This window comes from Apostichopus japonicus, chromosome 8, assembly GCF_037975245.1.
Source record: "Apostichopus japonicus isolate 1M-3 chromosome 8, ASM3797524v1, whole genome shotgun sequence".
Lineage (NCBI taxonomy): Eukaryota > Metazoa > Echinodermata > Holothuroidea > Aspidochirotida > Stichopodidae > Apostichopus > Apostichopus japonicus.
The window spans coordinates 22,899,335-22,920,247 of NC_092568.1; the positions used below are offsets into that span (position 1 = coordinate 22,899,335).

The 20,913-nt window shown below is 36.1% G+C and overlaps 1 protein-coding gene across 1 annotated transcript; it reads left to right on the forward strand.

The window, feature by feature from the left end:
- The first annotated feature begins 2,408 nt into the window (after positions 1 to 2,408).
- Positions 2,409 to 18,748, forward strand: LOC139971918 (transmembrane protein 26-like). The gene is made up of 4 exons (XM_071978762.1): positions 2,409 to 4,294; positions 10,059 to 10,272; positions 15,927 to 16,315; positions 17,906 to 18,748. The coding sequence occupies exons 1-4, from the start codon at positions 4,104 to 4,106 to the stop codon at positions 18,291 to 18,293; spliced, it is 1,182 nt and encodes a 393-aa protein (XP_071834863.1). The 5' UTR covers positions 2,409 to 4,103; the 3' UTR covers positions 18,294 to 18,748.
- Positions 18,749 to 20,913: the final 2,165 nt, after the last annotated feature.

The window sequence follows — 20,913 nt, forward strand, 5'->3', positions numbered from 1 at the left end:
ACAATTTTTTTGCCAAAAAATACTCCTAGATCGTCGGAAAAGACACTTCCCGTTGCATTTACACATCGGTTATATTGAGATATCATGTCTTAGGATTTTGACTTTCAATAATTTCAGTAATGCATTATGGGTCCGTATGCAATGAACATAACTAGAGAACTGTTGGTTGGGGGAAATCATTGAAAATGTCAAATGCTTAACTTTTTTTAATTTTTGATTTTCCAGGATGGGGCGGGCAAGTGCCCCCCCCCCCTGCTGTATGGAGTATAATGGAGACTACTGTACAAATATAGTAATCAAACCTAAGCATAGGCCTAATTTCGGCTGAAACTTTGTCTCCATCTAAGCCTAATTTCCTGTTCTTTTTTACTTACCAGATACACCGAAGGCATCTTTATTCTTACCTCTTATTATTATATTTATATGAAAGCCCTGCCTTCTTTTTCAAATGAACGCAGTTTCAAGTCTGTTAACTTGGGGGGGTGTTGGGTTATTGTTTTAGAATTTTTCAAAAAATCATATGTCTCGATGTTTTACTCAGTACAACATTGGCTGGAATTGGATTTTAAATTATATACTTGGTTTTCATTATAATAAAAAAGAACACAACTAGCTCGATACAAACATTAATACCCAATGAGCCCATGATCATGATGTCCGTATTCCGTATCACGTGAAAATATGTTTATTGTCTTGTTCAGTCTTGCATGAGTTTTTCTTTCCCAGTAAAACGGGCCCTCCCTATCCAAAGAGGTACACTATTTCTGTGCATCAGTATAGCGGGGGCCCCCTTTTGGTCGGGGCCACCGGCTCAGCATGGTCCGAGCCCATAGGAGTTAGGCTACTTTGCCCCACATTCTTTTCATTTCGAAAGACGCACAGTTTCAAGTTTATTACACACTGAAGGCTTCGATTCTCTATCTGCCTTCAGTTTAGGGAAGATCTTGGGATTTTCATCCCTAGATATCGCTAGATATTGCTAGATATCCATACAGTACAGTGCCCTTGGGATTTCTTGGCTTTTATTCTCCTTTTTCTCTCTTTCTTCTTTTTCTTTTCCCTTCCTTCCTCTCCTTCCCCCTCTTTTTTCCCCTTTTTTCTGCTCTTTTTTTTTCTCTCCTCTTTTTCTTACCCGGGGGGGGGGCGCGCGCCCCCAACGCCCCCCTGGATACGCGCCTGCATAGTGAATGCTATACACTTTACGATCATGAGTCGAATGCATGGTCTGTTAAGGTGCACAAGTCATTTACATACTGCCTGTAATTCACTTGCAAGTGAATTACAGGTATTATGTAAACGCATGATCTGTTGAGTTGAACGTGTACCAGCCAATGACAAGCATTATGTGTATATCCATGCTCTACACAGATGTTACAGTGAAAGCTAATTACAGATATGATGTGAATGCATGTTTTACAGTGATTGGTATGAATACAAGCTAATTACAGGCATGATGCGCAAGGGCGTAGGAACCGGGGGGGGGGGCTGGGGGGCGCCAGCCCCCCAGTGAAAAATGTGGAGGGGCGGAAGTATCATTCCGCCCCCCGGTTCGCAAGTCAGAAAACCCCTTTTTCATTTCCAAATGAGAAAAAAAAATCTCATTTGGAGCACCAAATTGCATCTAAGGCCAGGTGAAAATACAAAATTAAGTTTACAAAATGGAGTGGGTGTTGAAGTGTGCTATATTGCACCAAATTGCATCTGAGGCCACCTGGAAATGCAAAAAATTCCAAAGGGGAGGGGGACACCCCCTCCCCTTAGACCCCTCCCCAGGCCGGCCATCAGTCTTCAGCCCCCCCACTCAAAAGTACCTTCCTACGCCACTGATGATGTGAATCCGTTGATCTACGAGGGGGGGGGGGGGGGGGTCTTGTATTCCAAACACGGCAGAAAGGTACTGGCGGACCATCATGACCAGGATCCTTGGTCTTATTCACCAATCCATATATTTAGTTATAATTTATTTACTTCACATTTTATCTGTAATATGATATACTTCGCTATTAACGCTATATGGCGATGCAACCATAATGAAGGTTTAGACTGGAGTTCTCGAAACCGAAGGGGGTAAGGTGGGGGGGGGGGAGCGTTGTGCACTGGAGAAAATGGATACGAAGTATTCTGATCGCTTTTGACGTGGGCATTCCCAACATAGTGATTCATTGCACACCTGAAATCTAGTTACCTTTAACAAATTGTTGCAACTTACAAGTATATGCCCATACTTCCAGTCATATTGCTATTGTTAATAATGTGTATGCCTACAGAATCGCGTAATTGTGTTTACTACGTCATGGACACAGTAGGTGAACTTTTGCAAAGATCATTGAATTTGGGAGATTGTCATGCCCCTATATCTTTCCTCCCACAAGTTAAATTTTTGGCGCTGTTGATCTCCCATTCTTCCTCGTTTATACTATACCATATATCCATCAAGATAAAGAATCTGTTTTTTTTTAAATTGCATTAGACGAAAGCAAACAACTAATCCACCTTTCTGTTTGTGCCAAGAGCGTTTAACGAAAGACTTGTTTAACCTAAATGAAGTCGCGAGAGATTCCCCAAACTATAGAAGAAAGCGGAATCAAGGTTAACACAACACAACACTACACAACGAATAGGAAACAACGCCCCTCCGATAATTGAAATACAAAGACAAAAATATAATATGTAATATACTTGTTTATAGTCAAGTCAAAGCCAGAATCGAACAAGCTTTTACTCTTCTTGAATTCATATTATCCAAGGTTGGTAAATATTAGATCATTTCATGCGCTAGAACAGATCAGCAGAATAGTTGCACTGTTGGTACGCTCTATATACGTCTATATGGTGGAGACATGCACGTTCTCTGTATGTATGAGATCATATCTGGTTAATGTATATCAATTTGAGGAGGTACAGCATATCGAACAACAAAATATAACGAAATAGCTTGATTTACAACAGGAGGATAACTCTGCAAAGGTAGCACTCCTTCAATGACTTGAAATTACTTTAGTATTGTTCTTTTGGTTTTTGAGATAATACCGTTTCAAGAAGAAGAAGAAGTCAGTATAACTTGATCGTCTTCTCGGGAGACAAACTGTATTCGTATAACGGAAGGAGCGGATCGTCAAAAAAGAATTACTCTTCTCCAAAAATGTGGACCATGGATTACAAGAAGGAACGATAATTACTTTCTTATAGAAGGAGAATAGAAAAGGGTGAACAGTGTAGGAAGTCGTGTTAATTGAAAGTTCGATAAATTCTGACGATAATTTTGAACTGTCGCTATACCAGTACATTAGCGGTATTGAAAGAAAAAAAAAACAACTGTACAATTTCAACATTTGCTCGAATCTATATGCATTGCCTCACTAGATGAAATCGTATCGATTTTCTCATCAACGTAAAATGAGAAAAAAAGTATATTGAACAAATATTTCAACCGCATCAGTCCAATTTGATTCAGGAAATGGAATACTTTGAGGAATTTTCGTGCTCTTGTCGGAAATATTGGACAAGTTATTGAAAAAAATATTACCATCAACATTGTTATGCTATGATTTAAGTTTTAATATCAACTTTCAGCTGCGGAGGGTGAATAATATTTCTTTAAAGTATTGATACCGTTGAGACTAAAAGAGTAAGGAAAGATAAGAGAGAGAGAGATAAAAATATATTCCTCATAGTTTCTGTTGTGTTTTGATTCATAATTTAGTGTTCTATCCGTGACGACGAATAAGCCTATATCGTCGAGATTAAATGTTTATTCTTATCAACTGCGTCAAAATGGTAATATGATGTTATTTATGAAATATAGTAAAACTGTGTCACGGGAAAGCACCAAGGGAGACAGAGAGATTCGAAAAGTTGGAATTCATCTACTACGTTCAGTGATTTCCGGTGGAAAGACGAAATCCTATGAAACTATTCATAAGGAAGGATTTTTCTTGTAACAGTTTCTCTAGTTTCGAATGGACGCCATTTTGAATACAACCATAGAATAGGTATACTGTGTAACTTGGTAACAAATTGTTTACTTATCGCTAAAGTGCACAAAAGGGAGACATTTAAAACACATTCTTTCGTAAATACAGACTAGAAATACCGCAATAACCATGTTATTCAAAACTGCTCTTAAGGCGACCACCGTTCGGGTCGCCTTCATGTTACATTCTCTGGTGGCCATCTTTGCGACGGTGTATACGTCACAGAATTCTCTTTATTGGTTCTTGTCAGTGGCATTCATCATCATGGGAATGGAAATGTTGGTAACATATACCTTCAATGAAACGGGTGAATGGAAATGGTAAGAATTGATTCTTTTGTTTGCCCCAAAAATATCACTTTAATATTTGTAATATGGAGTTTTAACTTTTGGCAGAATTTTTGAGAAGTCTTTGGTATCCACTGTGCCCCTTCACTTCCATATATAAGTATACTGAACGTTATCTAAGCTGTGGTTCTGCTACGTTTGAATAAAGTTCTTTATTCATTTATATTTTTTGGGGGTATAAACTTGATATTAATTATAATATTTTCGCACTAATTATTAAAATAACTCGAAGCTGTTTAGGATGATAAACTTGGACAATTAAATTACTAAGTCACTGGAAAAAAAATAAGTAAATAAAGCAGAGAGTAAATTTGGTTAATGTCGATTGGTTCTAAAGTAGGAAAGTTATAAAGTTTGGGAAAGCTATTGATAATATATCGCAACCGCGTCAACGTCCAAGTGTGGTTAACCCAAGGAAAGCCATGTATGCATAATAATAAACTCCAACAACTTCCGGGCTACGAGTTGTCACCCTCAAGATGTGCACACAAGAAACGACGATTCACAATGGTGTAGATGACACGGAAGCGTCGAGCGACAATTTGGGCTCTGGGGACATTTATGTCAACGGGTCCCCTCTTTGCACCCTATATGTTTCATTAAGTAGATTATGAAAATAGGAATATACAATTCCTTATTCAATATTTTCCCGAGCGCCTCTATATCTCCCGGGACCCCGTAGCTGCATTCCCCTGACATCCTTCTCGTCAGGCCTGAGGTGGCCACATTTATTCAGCTCTGCAGCCATTAGTCGATTATTTTTTGGCCATTAAGTCGAATGTATGGGGACATTAACGCGAATACATGTCCCCATGGACTCGAATACATGCGGACGTTAAATCGAATTAATTTAGACATAATATCGAATACATGTCTACACTAAGTAAATATCTATACCATCTGTGATCAACCAGTGCCGATGATAACCACAAAAAAATTGACCAAAAATATAGTGAAGCACTGTGTCATGTCAAAACTCTTATAGTGCTATACAAAATATATCATCAATGAAAACCATCAGTAAAGATGATATGCAACAAGAAGTAAAACATTATCACGATGTGATACCGAAAGCATTATCATCAATATATGTTTGAGAAAACGGTGTCATGTAAAAACTCTTATAGAGTGCTATACAAAATATATCATCAATAAAACCAACAGTAATGATGATATGCAACAAGAAGTAAAAACATTATCATGATGTGATACTATGAGAAAGCATCATCATCAGCATATGTTGAACAATACTGTGTAATGCCAACACTATCACGCGGCTATATATAAAAGATAATTAATATTATGCAATTATATTTGATAATTGATAATAATTTTTTTTGCAATAGCCACAGGGATAAAGTAACATTATTTGCATACCCAATCAAACACCCCAGGCTACTGCTCATGCAATTTGACTATGCAGTTCTGCCTAAATATCCACACTAGGCAGTGTGTGTGTGTGATTAATCTTAACTAAAGCAGCGACTGAACAAGATAACCACTAAGATACATTAATAATATACACAGTGAAAGCACATAACATTTACAAGGAGCTATATTCTTCAAAACTGTTAATTGCAATGCACCACACACATCAGTATATACACCCATGTGCGTGCAAGTAAGTACCGTGTATATATGCATTGGGTCGTCTGCATATACCTTTTTACACTCAGTTGCGGACTGTATAGCATTTATTCTGTGATGTGACCTTAACACTGTTGTTGTTTTTGCGTTGTTCTCATGGCAATGATAATTATATGGAAAATTGAAAGAAAAATGCCGCATGCCTGAATAATTGAAACCTTCTCCCTCTGGTAGATTTAAGTGGCTTGTATAACGTATGCTAACCAACATTATAAACATACAGTCAATACAGAGGCAAACATGTATTTTTTGTATTTACTGGATCTTATTTATATCTATATACATCTATATCAACATCAAGAACGATAGTTCAACAAGCGTATACAACCTCACTTCCATCACCACCGTTAGTATTGACACTTTCTCCTGCTACTGTCCTTTTTTTGATAATTATCAAAACAAAATCGATCGCAAAACCAACATTTTAGAGCAAGGAAAACATGTCTGAGATACATGGTCTATTTTTATCGAAACTAAACGATTGAGAAACACAACTGAGGATTGCATTGCACTCTAAACAGCAGTGCTGTGATGTTGCTTTATTGCATGTATGGCTCGTTCGCAATGACTCAGTCAAACATGATACCGTTATTTTATCTATATATTGATGATATTAGGTTACTCTGTATTTAAGGGATATTCATGTGACAGACAATATATCCCTTATATGGAAAAGAGAAGAAGAACTTTCTACACTGTTAGATGAAAACCTCATTTCAACATCTCTTTTCTAAATCTATATAGGCGGTTGTTTGATTGTCAACTATTTTACCTTCCTAATATAAACTCTAAGGAAGTTGGTGATTGCATATGGTCTGTTCTGTCTCCACGGCCGATGTTCTTCAAAGACTTTAAACCAGGGGTCCCTATAACTGGGGTGCATGAACCCCTAGGGGTGCTGGAGTCCATCCCAGGGGGTTCGTGAGACGTTTCTGAAAGTCAAATCTAGAGTACTTTTTGTTGAACTAAGATCTGATATATCATATCATTTAGTAATGTACAAAAGTGGTACCTATCGACAAACTCTTTTCGCGTTCCATACGCATATGTTGCCATATTAGTACCGTACCAGGCCTGTGACAAATAACTGAATTATGAAATAGACACAGGCTGTTATGCGCTATTATAGTATAATAATGACTCAGATCGTGTCTCGAAAAGTTGGGGGTTCGTGGACAACTCTGCATCCACAGGGGGTTCGTGGGAGGACAAGTTCGGGAAAGCCTGCTTTAAACGTTCCTTTCATGACATCGTAGTTCTTATTTAAGAATATTAAGTTAGTTTTCCTGGGTAGATAAATGATCGTGCACTATACAACAAAAAGGTTTCATCACATCAATGAGCCATGATGACTTCACTTACTCTTCGGCCATCGGAATATCCCATAAAAATTAACGCAGGGCATACAAAATCTAATACATTGATTGTTGAAGAAACGTTCCATAGTATACAAAAATATTACATTTTCATAGCAATGCAATTAATGACCGAAATATCCAAATCTTTAAAATTTGCTCTTTGAATGTGGTTAATACTCAATAAAGAAAAAGAGTTTAGGAGACGAATTTTTCTCTAACTAAAATTAATTTACTTGTGGTGAAGGTATTTAGGGACGTCTTGGTGTCATTGAAAAGTGAAGAAATTGAGAAGAAAAAAAACTAAAGATAAATAATTCTTACTCAATATTGAGTTAAACATTATAACATTGTCGTTTTGTGTACATATGATTTATGTCATTAACATTCGTTTTGTGAAAACTATTGCGAGCAAACTTAAGAACATACGTTACGTTACAGATTTTAATTCTACTAAACCAATACACTTACTCCCAAATCTTTGGATCACTTTTGACTTTTTTTTTCTTCTATAATGTTAATAATTTCTATATTCACAGCACACTTTGACATATTCTCAGATCTAAGCGTTGGCGTTTTTAAGCGCCTCAAGGATGTTTGCTTTTCAATTTCAAATTTGTTTGGGGTCAAAAGCAACTCTTAAAGTCACGGCCAATCAGGTGATTTGATGTCGCTGATTTTACCACCTATATACTTCATTCTATACTTTAAGATACCTTCCCTTCTATAACGTGTTTGAACCCATACAAGCCAAGGACATACAAACAAGTAACCGTTGTTCTTTTACTCTAGTGGTGTCATTCGTGAAAGTGAAGAGGGTAGCACCTATACAAAACATAACTTCTCAAAGGTTTTTGAACTTTTTTTCATCATGGAGTTTTGGGTGGCGCGTGAAGTATAGGAAGACGAAAGGGTGATCGTACCTCACGATAGATACACAAAGAGAGATCGTGGTTTGGGGTGAGGGGAAGTGGGGGGGGGGGGGTGGGGAGGGTCGGGATAGAGGATAGGTAGGGGAGGATGACGCCCTGTGAGAAGCTATTATATAATTATGATGTGAATGCATCAACAGTTAGTGGGGTTCGGCGTGGGGTTATGGGGTGGGGGGGGGGGGGGTCATAAGCATGACATTCATTCATGAAACTAAATGCGTTCCTAAAAAAGGAAAACGTAAAATCAAATACAAAAATCAGTTGTAACATGTATATGGACTTGTGTAATTGTGTAATTCGGAGTAGAGGCAAGCAAAAACATCTTTGTTTTATTCAGTCATGTATACATGTTAAAGTATAATAACATCAAGACGTGGCATTCGTCCTTACAGGGATATTTCGTTGGCTGTCAATGTAACTCTCAACCCTAGAAAGATATGTATTCTATACCGTTAGTTTGATAGCCCGATCTTAATTTTACCATCCCTATAACTCGAGAAATGGTTGATAAAATTTAACATACTTTGTCTGGCTAAATCTTCAAATACTCCCAGGAAATGGATTATACAGCAGTTGGTCTGTGATGTCATCGTAGCGAATGTTCTTCTGAAAGCTTTTATGTCCTATTATTATTATTATCTTTGTTGATTCATACTGAAAATGTAATAGATTTGAAATGCGCGCCTAACTGTCAAATTTTCTCTGTAATATTTAGAATATATCGTTAAAATAGAACTTTTTTGTAGAAATATTTATTTCCACTGTGGATGAATGATTTAGATTATATAAAGAAAATATTTCCACGAGTACATCATTTCCCCTGCTGTTGCCAGATGCAATTTACAAAGTATCCAAGTTTGAAATATTCACATCATCTCCATAGCCTACAACATTTTTATTTTTTTAATTTTAATTTTATCATTTTTTATTTATTTACTATTTTATATTGTTTTATTTATGCTTTTTATTCATTATTTATTATTTTTTTATTGTTTTATTTGTTTTAATTTTTTGTTTTAATTTTTTAATTTTTTTATATTTATATTTTAAGTTTTATATTAAGCCTACAACATGCTTTGAGGATGTGTTTTGACTTAAAACGGATATAAAATATTTCTAACAAGTTTGTTTAGCAATCAATTTCAGTCATCGGAATATCCATTTAATCCATGCAATGTACGTTCGACTCGAGTTCATTAGTACTATTTTGTGATAGCGTATGTTAAAGGGGTATTCCGGTGATTAATTAAGTTTCTGCATCTGATTGTAAACTGTTGTGGCAACAAAAACGTGAAAAATGTCATCAAGGCAATTCAGGTGTTTTTGGTATATTTTTCTTGATAATATTTTCCCAGACGAAAATATAATGTTTGCACAACATAAATGTATTTCGATGAAAATCTAAATACAAATATTATTGACAGCTAAACAACACATTCCAAATAAAATCCCTTTTCAAGAATAAATCAACAAGACGATTGTAAAAGAAAACCAAAGCTTTTGAAGAATATTTGTGTTTATGACATCACAGACCACCTATTGTGGCTTATACTCCTGGGGTGGGGTAAAGATAAGGGGGGGGGGGAAACGGGAAGGAGGAGGGGAAGGACAGGGAAGGAGAAGGGGAAGATTATATGGCCTTAAACTGCATCATTATCTCTTGTCACGTGAGATATAGCGACTGATACTAAATTCTTCAAATATTTTATATCCTGTACACAAATTGCATTAAATGGTTTTGTTTTCATTGTTATAATGTTTTTTGTTTTTTTAATTCCTTCCTCTCTTTTTGTATATATTCAGGTTTGTTCCAGCTGCCTTCATCTATCTGTCTATAGTCATACCAGTTATCTGGCTTCTCGAGTTAGATCAGCTCTACTTTAGAATAAATCTTCAGGAAGCACTTGGAACTGTCAGTATTTGTCCTGTTAAAATATCGTCCACAGACTTTGAGACATACGCTTGTTTTGCTAATAAATCTGTATCGGATATACAGTTTGGCATGGGCCAACTAGCGGTAAGTTTTTTTTGAAACTTTTTGTTTATTAAATTTGATCAATTTTCATCAATCCTTGGAACCTACCTCCGGCAAAAGACCTTATCAAAATATATACCTTGTTTTTGCTAGCATTAGGTCAATTTTGATTTCTTCTCTTAAATTTTGTGTCGAAGGTTATCAAAACTAATTGAGTATAGTTGGATCTAATCAAAATTTTACATTTTCTTTTATTTCGTTTACTGGTTTCTTTGGTATTAATTTGCGAGAGTATCTGTTTTTAGTGTGTAGTATAATGCACGTTGTCTGAGAAAAGACTTAAATGTTTCTTTGCCAAAAAGTCATGGACTGATTTGCCATGTTAGTTGGAAGGTTATCTACAATTAACAATTTACAAAAACATTTTGTTACAACGAGTTGCTGAAAATAGACATGGATTTTTCTTCATTACTTTGTTTGAAAGAAATGGAAGTTGTAAGGAAGTTGGTTGCTTGCAATGTTTTTCAAAGTCTTCTCTCGTTATCTTCAACACAAAGTGTACCGCTTAATTTGTCACATTAGTGTCACAATGTACGTTAACTTTAAACTTCGAGAACGTTAGTTAAGCCTATACATACGATCAATTGCCACGTGTCACACTTTTATAGTAGACGTTTACTTAACGAAATAGTCTATGCATTAACACAAGTTTTTGTTTGTTTATGAAATCCTTAATTTAATACATTGTTCTTTGCTGAAAAAGCGAAAGGTTTTAAACATTTTCTTTTCCTATAGTTTGCAAACAAAACTGGTACGATATACAAATAAAGGTTTCAAACAATAAGGTATAGGTAGGAAGGAAGCTTTATAGTGCCATCCACTGATCACACTATGTTTGGTGAAATGAGAAATTCGGTATAGCCCAAGCAGCGTTCGCATCCATTTTCCTCTCATGTATGTATTTTTGTTGTAAAGTGGAACATACACTCTTAAGTCCAAAACTGTGAGAAATCACTGTTTTGAGTGTGGCCAGGGTGTTCCTTCCTTTTAGGAGTGAATTCCTGCTTCCTGCTTCCTTACAGCAGAATGCTACACATTTACTAGGTAGAGTAAAGGTTTTCTCTGAGTTAGAAAGTCTTTGCGTGAAGCTACTCTTCTCAAAGGAAATATCCGTCTTGGATTCTCTTAATAAAGGGTCACCTTTAGAAGTAATACCGCATTCATACACTGAGTAAGCAAACGCAAGCTGGTGCTGCTTTACATATCCACACAGTGATTGTATACAGTTAGCAATCGCTGGTATGTTTTATTATCACAAAAACCAAACAACAACAATTACATCCTATTTGTCCGTCCGTATAGCCCATGCAGTTCAACAGCTAAAACCATGCACAAAATGAAGGTCTTTATTTACCTCCATTCCACACTTTCTCCCTAGATACATTATATTAATACTTTATTTAAGCTGAATGAGATTTAAATTGATCTTATTAAGTAATATAGGGCTCATATTAAGAATCGTGTATTAATGGCGCTGTCAATTATTTTCCACATTATTTTCATCAATACATCTTGTGGATGAACAGAAACAGTAAACATGAAGCTAACATTGTTGTATATTAGCTAGTATTTCAAAGAACATGATCATAGCCAGAACGTCTGGTAACCTATCCGATGTGGTATCTTCTAAATAATTATCAAAGTTAATCCTAAATATACCAATTGGAAGCGATTTGGAGGAGATGAAATATTACCTTCATCATGATACGAACTTATCTGACTCATACATGGCAAAACAGGAAGGGCGTGAGTCGCGAAACTGAAGGTTCATATTAAATATACTTGCACTTTATAATATAATGTATATTATTTAGTTGCTTGAACAAATGTCAGGAAGCAGACAGGAACAGCTGTATGCCTGAAGATGATTTAACAATACTGGAACCAAATTCTGGCAGTCTAGAAACTAAGACTAACACTTAAAAAGTCTCTTATTTAAGTACTCTTATGTTAGTTTTCAAAACTGTATCACAATTTACTGTAAAGCTCCTAAACAGTTGGACTTTATTTATGTCGAAACCATATGCTTGATAAAGTCCGAGTTGAATTTGTTTTTGTCGTGGAGATATTATTCTATACTTACAAGTTGTTTCCGCCATTTTTCTGGCAAGATGAATATATAATTTATCATGCAGGAGGGTAGCAACTACACGAGCGAAAATTCCTAAAACTGCTATAAGATCAGAACCCCTTCTTAAAAATAAACTAAACATAACTACAGATTCACTATACAAACCAACCACATGCTCATACCATTGCTATAGTGTGTATTTCAATAAATGCACATTATCATAAATATCTTTATAATATTTCAATATTTTATTATTTTACGAAATATTGTTCCATCAGACAAGTTCATTCCTATTAAGTGAAGCCCACAATATAGAGATTATCATGACGTCATCATACAGCTATTCGTCCTTGAGTGATTAGGCCCTATGCGTATACAGTATTTTGAAATGATTTGTCACAATGCCAGAGAATCCGGAAGCCAAGTTTGTTTGTACCTTAAGGGCGAATTAGGGTGGCATTTTAAATTCAACTAAGCATGTCTCGGTCACCGAGAAATAAAAAGAAAATGAAAAGAAAAGAAATGGAAATGAATAAATAAATAAAAAAGACTGAAACAATAATTGTATATAGGAATACATTTTTGCTGAAGGATAGAGGGTATAGGTGAAATCACCCGATACACACAGAGAACAAAGTAACTACTCCAGTTTGATGCATTTATTGGGATTACACATATCCTCAGTTCTTAAAGAATTGGATTTTTTTGCATTTCCAGGTGGCCTCAGATGCAATTTGGTGCAATATAGCACACTTCAACTCTCACTCCATTTTGTAAAGAATTTTGCATTTTCACCTGGCCTTAAATGCAATTTGGTGCTCCAAATGAGATTTTTTTCTCATTTGGAAATGAAAAAGGGGTTTTCTGACTTGCGGAGCGGGGGGGGGGGGGCGGAATGATACTTCCGCCCCCATATTTTTCACTGGGGGGCTGGCGCCCCCAGCCCCCCGGTTCCTACGCCCTTGGTAATCCTAATTGCACATGAAATACAGATTTATCAGATTTGTCAGCACGACCTAGTTTTCCCTCTGGTACAAAACTGTAAGATTTACAGTAGTAACTTGTAATATCTGTGTGAATCGGTTGATGACATGAGTGGATAATTATTACATTGTCGTCTGTCTGTATATTAGTTTTAACTAAAACATATGACAATAATTTCGACTCCATGGCAAAAGTTGACATGTTTTAAAAAAATAAAATAATTATTTTACAGAACGTTTTCATGTTTTTCTATTAAGAATTTTTGTTGTTAAAATTACAATGGTGGAGTGCAGTCTCTCTTATGACGCATAAATTGATATTCCTTCAATATATACAGTTTATGTTCAATTTTCCAAACTATGTTGGTAGTGTATTCGAACATTCAAGAAACTATGAAGTAACAAACAACAATCTGCGTACGTTTGTTTCACCCCACATGCACCCTATCGTTAGAAACTATGAAATTTGATACAACGGTTTGTAAAATAAAACTTTTAAACATTAACTTTGTTGGGCACAAAACGTTAATGAATGAAATGTTACATAACTAACTAATTAGAACTATAAGATGACTGGAGCCACACTGCAATACCTCTATGATAAAGAATAAAGGTTGAACAATTATTTCAGGGTATTACACGACTTAAAAATATACATACACAACGCTTAAAAAAGCAATCCGAAAATACAAGTAGGACCGAAGAATAGGTTTTACCGTAAACAATTGATAATTCAGCACAATCTCTTAAAAGCACAATCAGCACAATCTCAATCTCAATCTCAATTCAATTCAATTCAATTCAATCTCAATCTCAAGCACAATCTCAATTCAGCACAATCTCTCAAATCTCTTACCGTAAACAATTGATAATTCAGCACAATCTCTCCTCGATGAAAAGAAACTGATGAAATAACAAAAACAGACTAGATGTCATTGTTGTTTCGTTGCATATTCTCAACGTTGGGCTGGGGTTTTTTTGGAGGGGGGGGGGGTTGGGTGGGGTTGGGGATAAGGTTGGGGTGGGGTTGGGGTGGAGGAGAAAATCGTTATACCGGGTCGTGTGGCAAGCCTTTTTACTGCCTTTGAGTTGGCGATAAATATTCAATTAATTGATGATATCATCAAATACTTCATTATGAAATTATTACATGATGTTACTTTAATGGAAATTAAGGTAACACCATGTAATACATCATAATTATATCACCCCCAACATAGTTTTGATATAACTATTTGGTTTGATGATATCCAAAAATATTAATAATATTAACAAATATTGCTGTAACCACCAAACATGCCAATTCGTCATTGTACTGTGGGAACACGTTTGGCAATACTCTTAAAAAACCCGGACATCTTTATAATAATTTGGAACTTACAGTCAACTTAGGTAGAAGAAAATACCCAGTACGGAATCGATGTGTTCGATCAATGTATATATATATATATATATATATATATATATATATATATATATATATATGTAATCCATTTATTGACTAGATAGTTCAACAGTTTATTCAACATACTATGAGCAATTCAAGCTAATATTGCAAACCATCAATGAGAAAATCATTCTGTAATATTCCACTAAGTCAATTTATTTTTCAGCAAATAATAAAAAGTCAACAATGGCCGATATGATATTGAAATCCTTTATTGATAGAAGAAAAGGGTAGACTTTCTGGAGAGCTTATTCAACACTCGCGTTTTGCGGTTTAAATTTGATTTTTGGGATTATTTACGACCGTTGAAAGGACATCCATACAAGGCGACTGAGAATTGAATTTTCAAGGAAAGATTGCGGCATAAAAATGACAAAATTATTGAGCAATAAACGAAAAAAAGAAAGAAAAAAGTCTACGAGGCGGGGGAGGCGAATGAAGGTGAATGAGAGATCTTGTATGTATAACCGATGATTGAAGATACTGTGAGGTATTGCAAATAAAAAGAAAAGAAAAGAGATAAGGCTTTTAGATCACGAGGAGGAAACATTAAAATTACAAAAGAACTAAAAATTAAATGGCGATTGGCTGCTAATGCTTCGTTAGTCATGATGCTACATACTACTTTATATGTATACCTCGAGTGTCGAGTTAAACATCAATTTTCCTGGCGCCGACTTCGTGCCACGTGATCCATGACTGGCGCTAATCCCTGTAAAGAATGTGTTTTATCTCTATGACTTTAAATCTGTAGTGTTCACTTTACGTCATAATACGCGGCTAAACTCACCCATTTATATATGTAGTTTAATACGACATAATTATCAGACATTAAAGAACAGCGAGTGAAAAATGATGAAAACGTCACATTCCATTAGAAAAGCAAATGTACACTTGATGAACCCTTGATACTTTTAATTCACATTTCAACGCAGGAAAAGGGGTCAGTGTACATATACAGAGGAGATAGGAAATGGTGAGGAAGGGGGCGGAGCAGGGGAGGGGGAGCAGAGAGGAGAGGGGGACGAGACGAGGAAGCAAATGAAACAGTAATACGGCAAAGGATGAGGAAGTGAGAGGTTAAATGTGTTGTTTATTCTTTAAATATATTCTTTCTCTCCCCCGTCATTCACAGGAAGTTTACAATCTGCAGAGCTTTTATTCCACTGGGTTGCAACAGACGCTCATGATGGTGCTTATCCTAGGTAGATGGATGATGCCGAGAGGACAGCTGTCACGTGACCAGCTATCTCAACTTTTATTGGTATATATCGGCATGGCAGCTGATATGCTAGAATTCTCCCTTGAAACTTTAAATATTGAGCAAATCGCATGCCATCGTAACATTTTTATCGCCATTTTGAGTGTTTGGAGTTGGAGTCTGTTGCAATTCACACTGGGACTGACGGCGACGAAAGGCCCAAAGAGGAGAGCTTTTGGACGGGTGCAAAGAAGTGCAACGGATGAAAGGGCCCGCGCCGAAAGACGAAGATCAAGAGTACAGCAGTTCACGCGAAGCCACAAGTAAGTTCAAAGACAAAAGTACAACGCATGCATCAAGTTTCGATGGCTTACTTTCATCAGAGTATTTCACATGGCACCCGGCAAATTTTACTCACTTTGCTTCAAATTGTATTCTGAGCTGGATTTCAAATGTTTCATCATTCTGACCAGAACAAAACGGTATCAACCCATCATCCCTGAAATGATACAAATATAACTTTGCCAAAAACAAAATGGTACTTATAAAGGAAAATCCAACATGAGAATACAATTTATTACGAATGTTTATTAGCGTCACGGAGAAATGGCCTTTTAAATGACGAATAAAACCTTAAAAAGTCAAAAAGTCTTCTTTAGAAGTCAACTTCAAAGAAAATCAAGATGTCGCTTTTTAACTTCCAAATTTGACATATGAAGTTAACGTGTTAACTTTTTTTTTATAGAGTCTTAAGCTAACCAAACCACATATTACCTTTTCGTAAGGCATTAACCTTACAGTATGGGTATACATATTATGTAGTACAAACTTTAAGGTATATGTGGGTGTAGCCTGTCTCGTTGCTCTTTAAGACTCACAATACATTGAAACTACACAGATGTCAAAGTTATGTACTGACAAATATACTTGTAACAACATGTCAATCATCACAGCTACCATAAAGTTCAGTCACCATATAATATATTGACTGTGATATACACTTAATAACACGTTTACTTATCTCAGTCTGACAAAAATCTATACGGCATAAAAAATTGGTAAAATTGTATTGTTGTCGTGAAAGAGATTGTCTCCATCTCATTGTTAAGAGTAACTATAAATCATAATGAATGTCCTAAAAAATCCATAGATCAATAAAAGAATCGAAAAAACGGAAATCTACTTCTAAAAACACAAATTAGAGAAATTTAGCAATTGGTCAATGCGACGCTCGTCAACTGGCAATGTAATACATACGTTGTATATGTATTAACGAATATTTTCATATATAGAGTAGGATATGGATTTATTAAATGAAATAATTATCTAGTTTGTTTCTACACTAGTATTTGATTGTTTGATTTCTTATCATTAAAGTGAAGCAATATTGAAAGAAAAGGTTTAATTCAAATGGTTCAATACAAAATACTGGATTGGGAGAGGAGGGGAGGGGAGGAGGGGGGGGGGGGGAGGGGAGGGCCAGTATGACCTTCCTGGCGTCCACCCAGGTGTCTTTGACTTTACTTTAAGTATCAAGCTACGTATGTAGCCATGGAGGTTCTAAGAAGAAAATCAAATCAAATCATGATACCCTTTTTGATCTCTGAAATCGTAATAAAATTTCATCATTTCTTATTACAATACATATTTTATTAATAAGGTGTATGCATTTACTACCCTGTCATTGAAAACCGCGACATTCAAATTCTGAATGATGCTTTGACTTACATTTATGAACTCATATACTTTGAGTTACAAACTTGTTCTCTCTAAGCCTAGACTAGAGTATATGTAAAATGTCTCGATTATACACAGAACACTACGGTTGAACTGAATGATGTACACAACTCTCAAACATGTTTGTTATCCCTGATTTTATATTAATATATACATGTATTTCTTTACGTCAACAGCAGAACCTTGGCTATCCTGTTATGTGGTACTGAAGTGTGGGCCCTGCTTACCAGCGTGTTACTTCAAGACGGCCCTTTCCTGGTCATGCGTCTGTACCTCATAATTGCCTTCAGTATTGTCGACCAATCAATGTTCTTCTTCACTTGCAAGAATGCTCTGTTGTTAGTTTTGCAATTCTATCGGCTGTTTGTGGTTATCTCTGAAAGCTCCAAATCGTACAAGAAAAATTTGGCAGCGGCTCGGGCAAACGAAGATGTTGAGCAAGGTGTCGCTTCACCCAACACTCCTCGTACCAATGGTAAGCATCCAGTAGGGAACGGAAGCGTTCATACCATTGAACTAGACGCAATTACCGAGCTACCTGCAGACGGTCTAGCACACAGGTAAAAGGTATTGCAAAGGGTCAGCAAGGATTACCACACGTGACGTTAACATGGTCAGTTGTTGCTGTTAGATACGTTGTGAAGTAAAAAATAAGCGTGAAAATGAATCACATGCAATTAAAATATTTGCGCTGATTACCGGTTATTATATTGCAATGAGCAATGGGAAACATCTCATACTGATGACGTCATAAGAGGTAACCGCAGCACGCAGACTTACACAATAGAATGCATCAGTACATTGGAAATAAACTTCACCGTCTACGCAGACTGCGGGTCATTACTATAGCTCTATATGAACGAGCTCATGTAAGAAGCATCTCATACTGATGACGTCATAAGAGGTAACCACTGCCAGCAGACTTACACAATAGAATGCATCAGTACATTGGGAATACAATTCGCCGTCTAGGCAGACTGCGGGTCATTACTATTGCTCTAAATGAACGAGCTCATGCAAGAAGCATCTTCTATTAATGACGTCATATGAAGCATACATTACAGACAGACATACACACATGAAAAGCATCACAGCATTGAAATTGAAAGCCATGAGCTGGCTCCGGATTATTATGTCTATAAGTTAACGAGCACTCAGATGTAAGTGTCTTATATTGATGACGTCACTGGAGGTATGTTATTACAAACAGACGTACACATTTGACCTTCCAGGTGTATAGCACAACCATAGTACATGTACTTCATTCCTTCTCACGTTTTTTTTATGATATTAATCATTTAGGCACTGTACAGTATAGGTCTTGGTATTTCACTGTAACAATTATGGGAACGAATTATTTAAAAAATTCAAAACATTCTTGTGTGAGGCGATGGAAAATGTATACCACAATGCTGGTCACAATGGTCAATACAAATCGCTAATTATTATTATTAATATTTCCATAGATTATCTTGTACCCCGAACATGTAGTTTATACCTTCTGTGTAATGCTTGTGTGTGCATAAACTCACACAAAATGTAAAATGAAATCATTTCTTCTTCATTATTATAGTTCTTGTGTATAACTTGATGTTAAATCAACCATCTGTTTCGAGTATGCATGATAATGACAGTAAAATTGTTTCACTTATTCTTCAATGCTAAAATAATACTTTTCATTCCTAGTTTAATAGCTGATCATGACAAATTCACTGGTTTGATTTTGGCATATTTTGTAACATAATTTGGTATTTAGTTTACGTAACCTACTTATATGTGCAGTGTTTATGTATGATAACATATTACTTTAACGAGTTAATATCACGTTTTTATGTATCTTCTCTCCAAGTTAACAAGCAAAAATAAAGCAAAAAGTTCTATTAAAACATTCTTCATTCAAATCAAGATTATTTAGCGACAAAGAGGAAAATCACAAACCAAGAATTGTCATAACCGAGATCTATTAAACTTTGTGTACGTTCAACGATGTATGGATCGACCTTTGTTAAGCAACGGGCCGTGCAGGTCTCAACCTATCATTGTACAAGTTACACGAAATTGTGGCAGCGGGGCCATGCTAGTCTAAACCTAGCATTGTACTAGTTACACGAAATTGTGTAAAGCAGCAGGGCCATGCTAGTCTAAACCTACCATTGTAGTAGTTGTACGAAATTGTTAATCAATTTTTATTTTCATGCGATAAACCTGGGTTGCACTTTATTTATAACAACAACAACAACAACACTGTACTCAATATTCTGTCTTATCATATAGCTGGAAAGAGATTATCATTGTACAGTGGAACCCATTAGGTTGCCATGGTCACGTCATCACTCACCTTCTGCTTTCCTGCACTGAGATTGTGATTCAGATTCAAGGTGTGGTCGTTTTGTTATAGTGATGACGTAATCGTTGTATTTCGTGTTCAAATACAGTATGACTGTACATACGTAAGGTAACTTGCATAAAACAGTTCAGTTTGCGCGTGATCATCATGTTGCACGAGTTATAATCATGAAATTCTGCCTAAAACGGCTTTAAATAAATCTGCTTTTGACGAAAATAAGAAACCCTCTTAAACTGGAAGAAATTGAGAGTTTCACCGCTTGTTTTTTTTTTTCTTGATAATGCAGAGGTTAGATGTATACTTTCATAATTCTAAAAAAAAATAGAACTCACTCTTTGAGAGAGTCCAGGATGAGCAATCTTTAGAGGAGAGAGTCTTTCTTGTCAACTTGAGTGGCTTTACATCAATTTAACTCTAAAAAGAGTGAATGTTTCCAATCCATAAGAGCTTACTCTGCCGAAATTCAATCTGATGAGACAAGTGAAATTACTAACTTAAAAGATTAATCATTGAGGACACTCTCAAAGAGTGATTTAGTTCTTCTTCTTTTTTAATTAAGGGAGTATATAAACCTACCGACCTTCTTTTGATTATGTCACTCAGGGGTGTGCTCACACTGGGCGGCACCGGGCGGCTGCGCCCAGTAGTTCTGAATGCCGCCCAGCACAAACAGTATTTTAAACATTTCCGCCCGGCACTTTTTTGACGATAATTTAACAAATTTTACCATAACCAAAATCTGAGAGAAGACATGGCACAGGATAGGGAAAATAGCACCACCTTAGCATACTTTATGTGCAAAATTTGTCCAGTGGGGAGGGGTACCCCACCTATGAG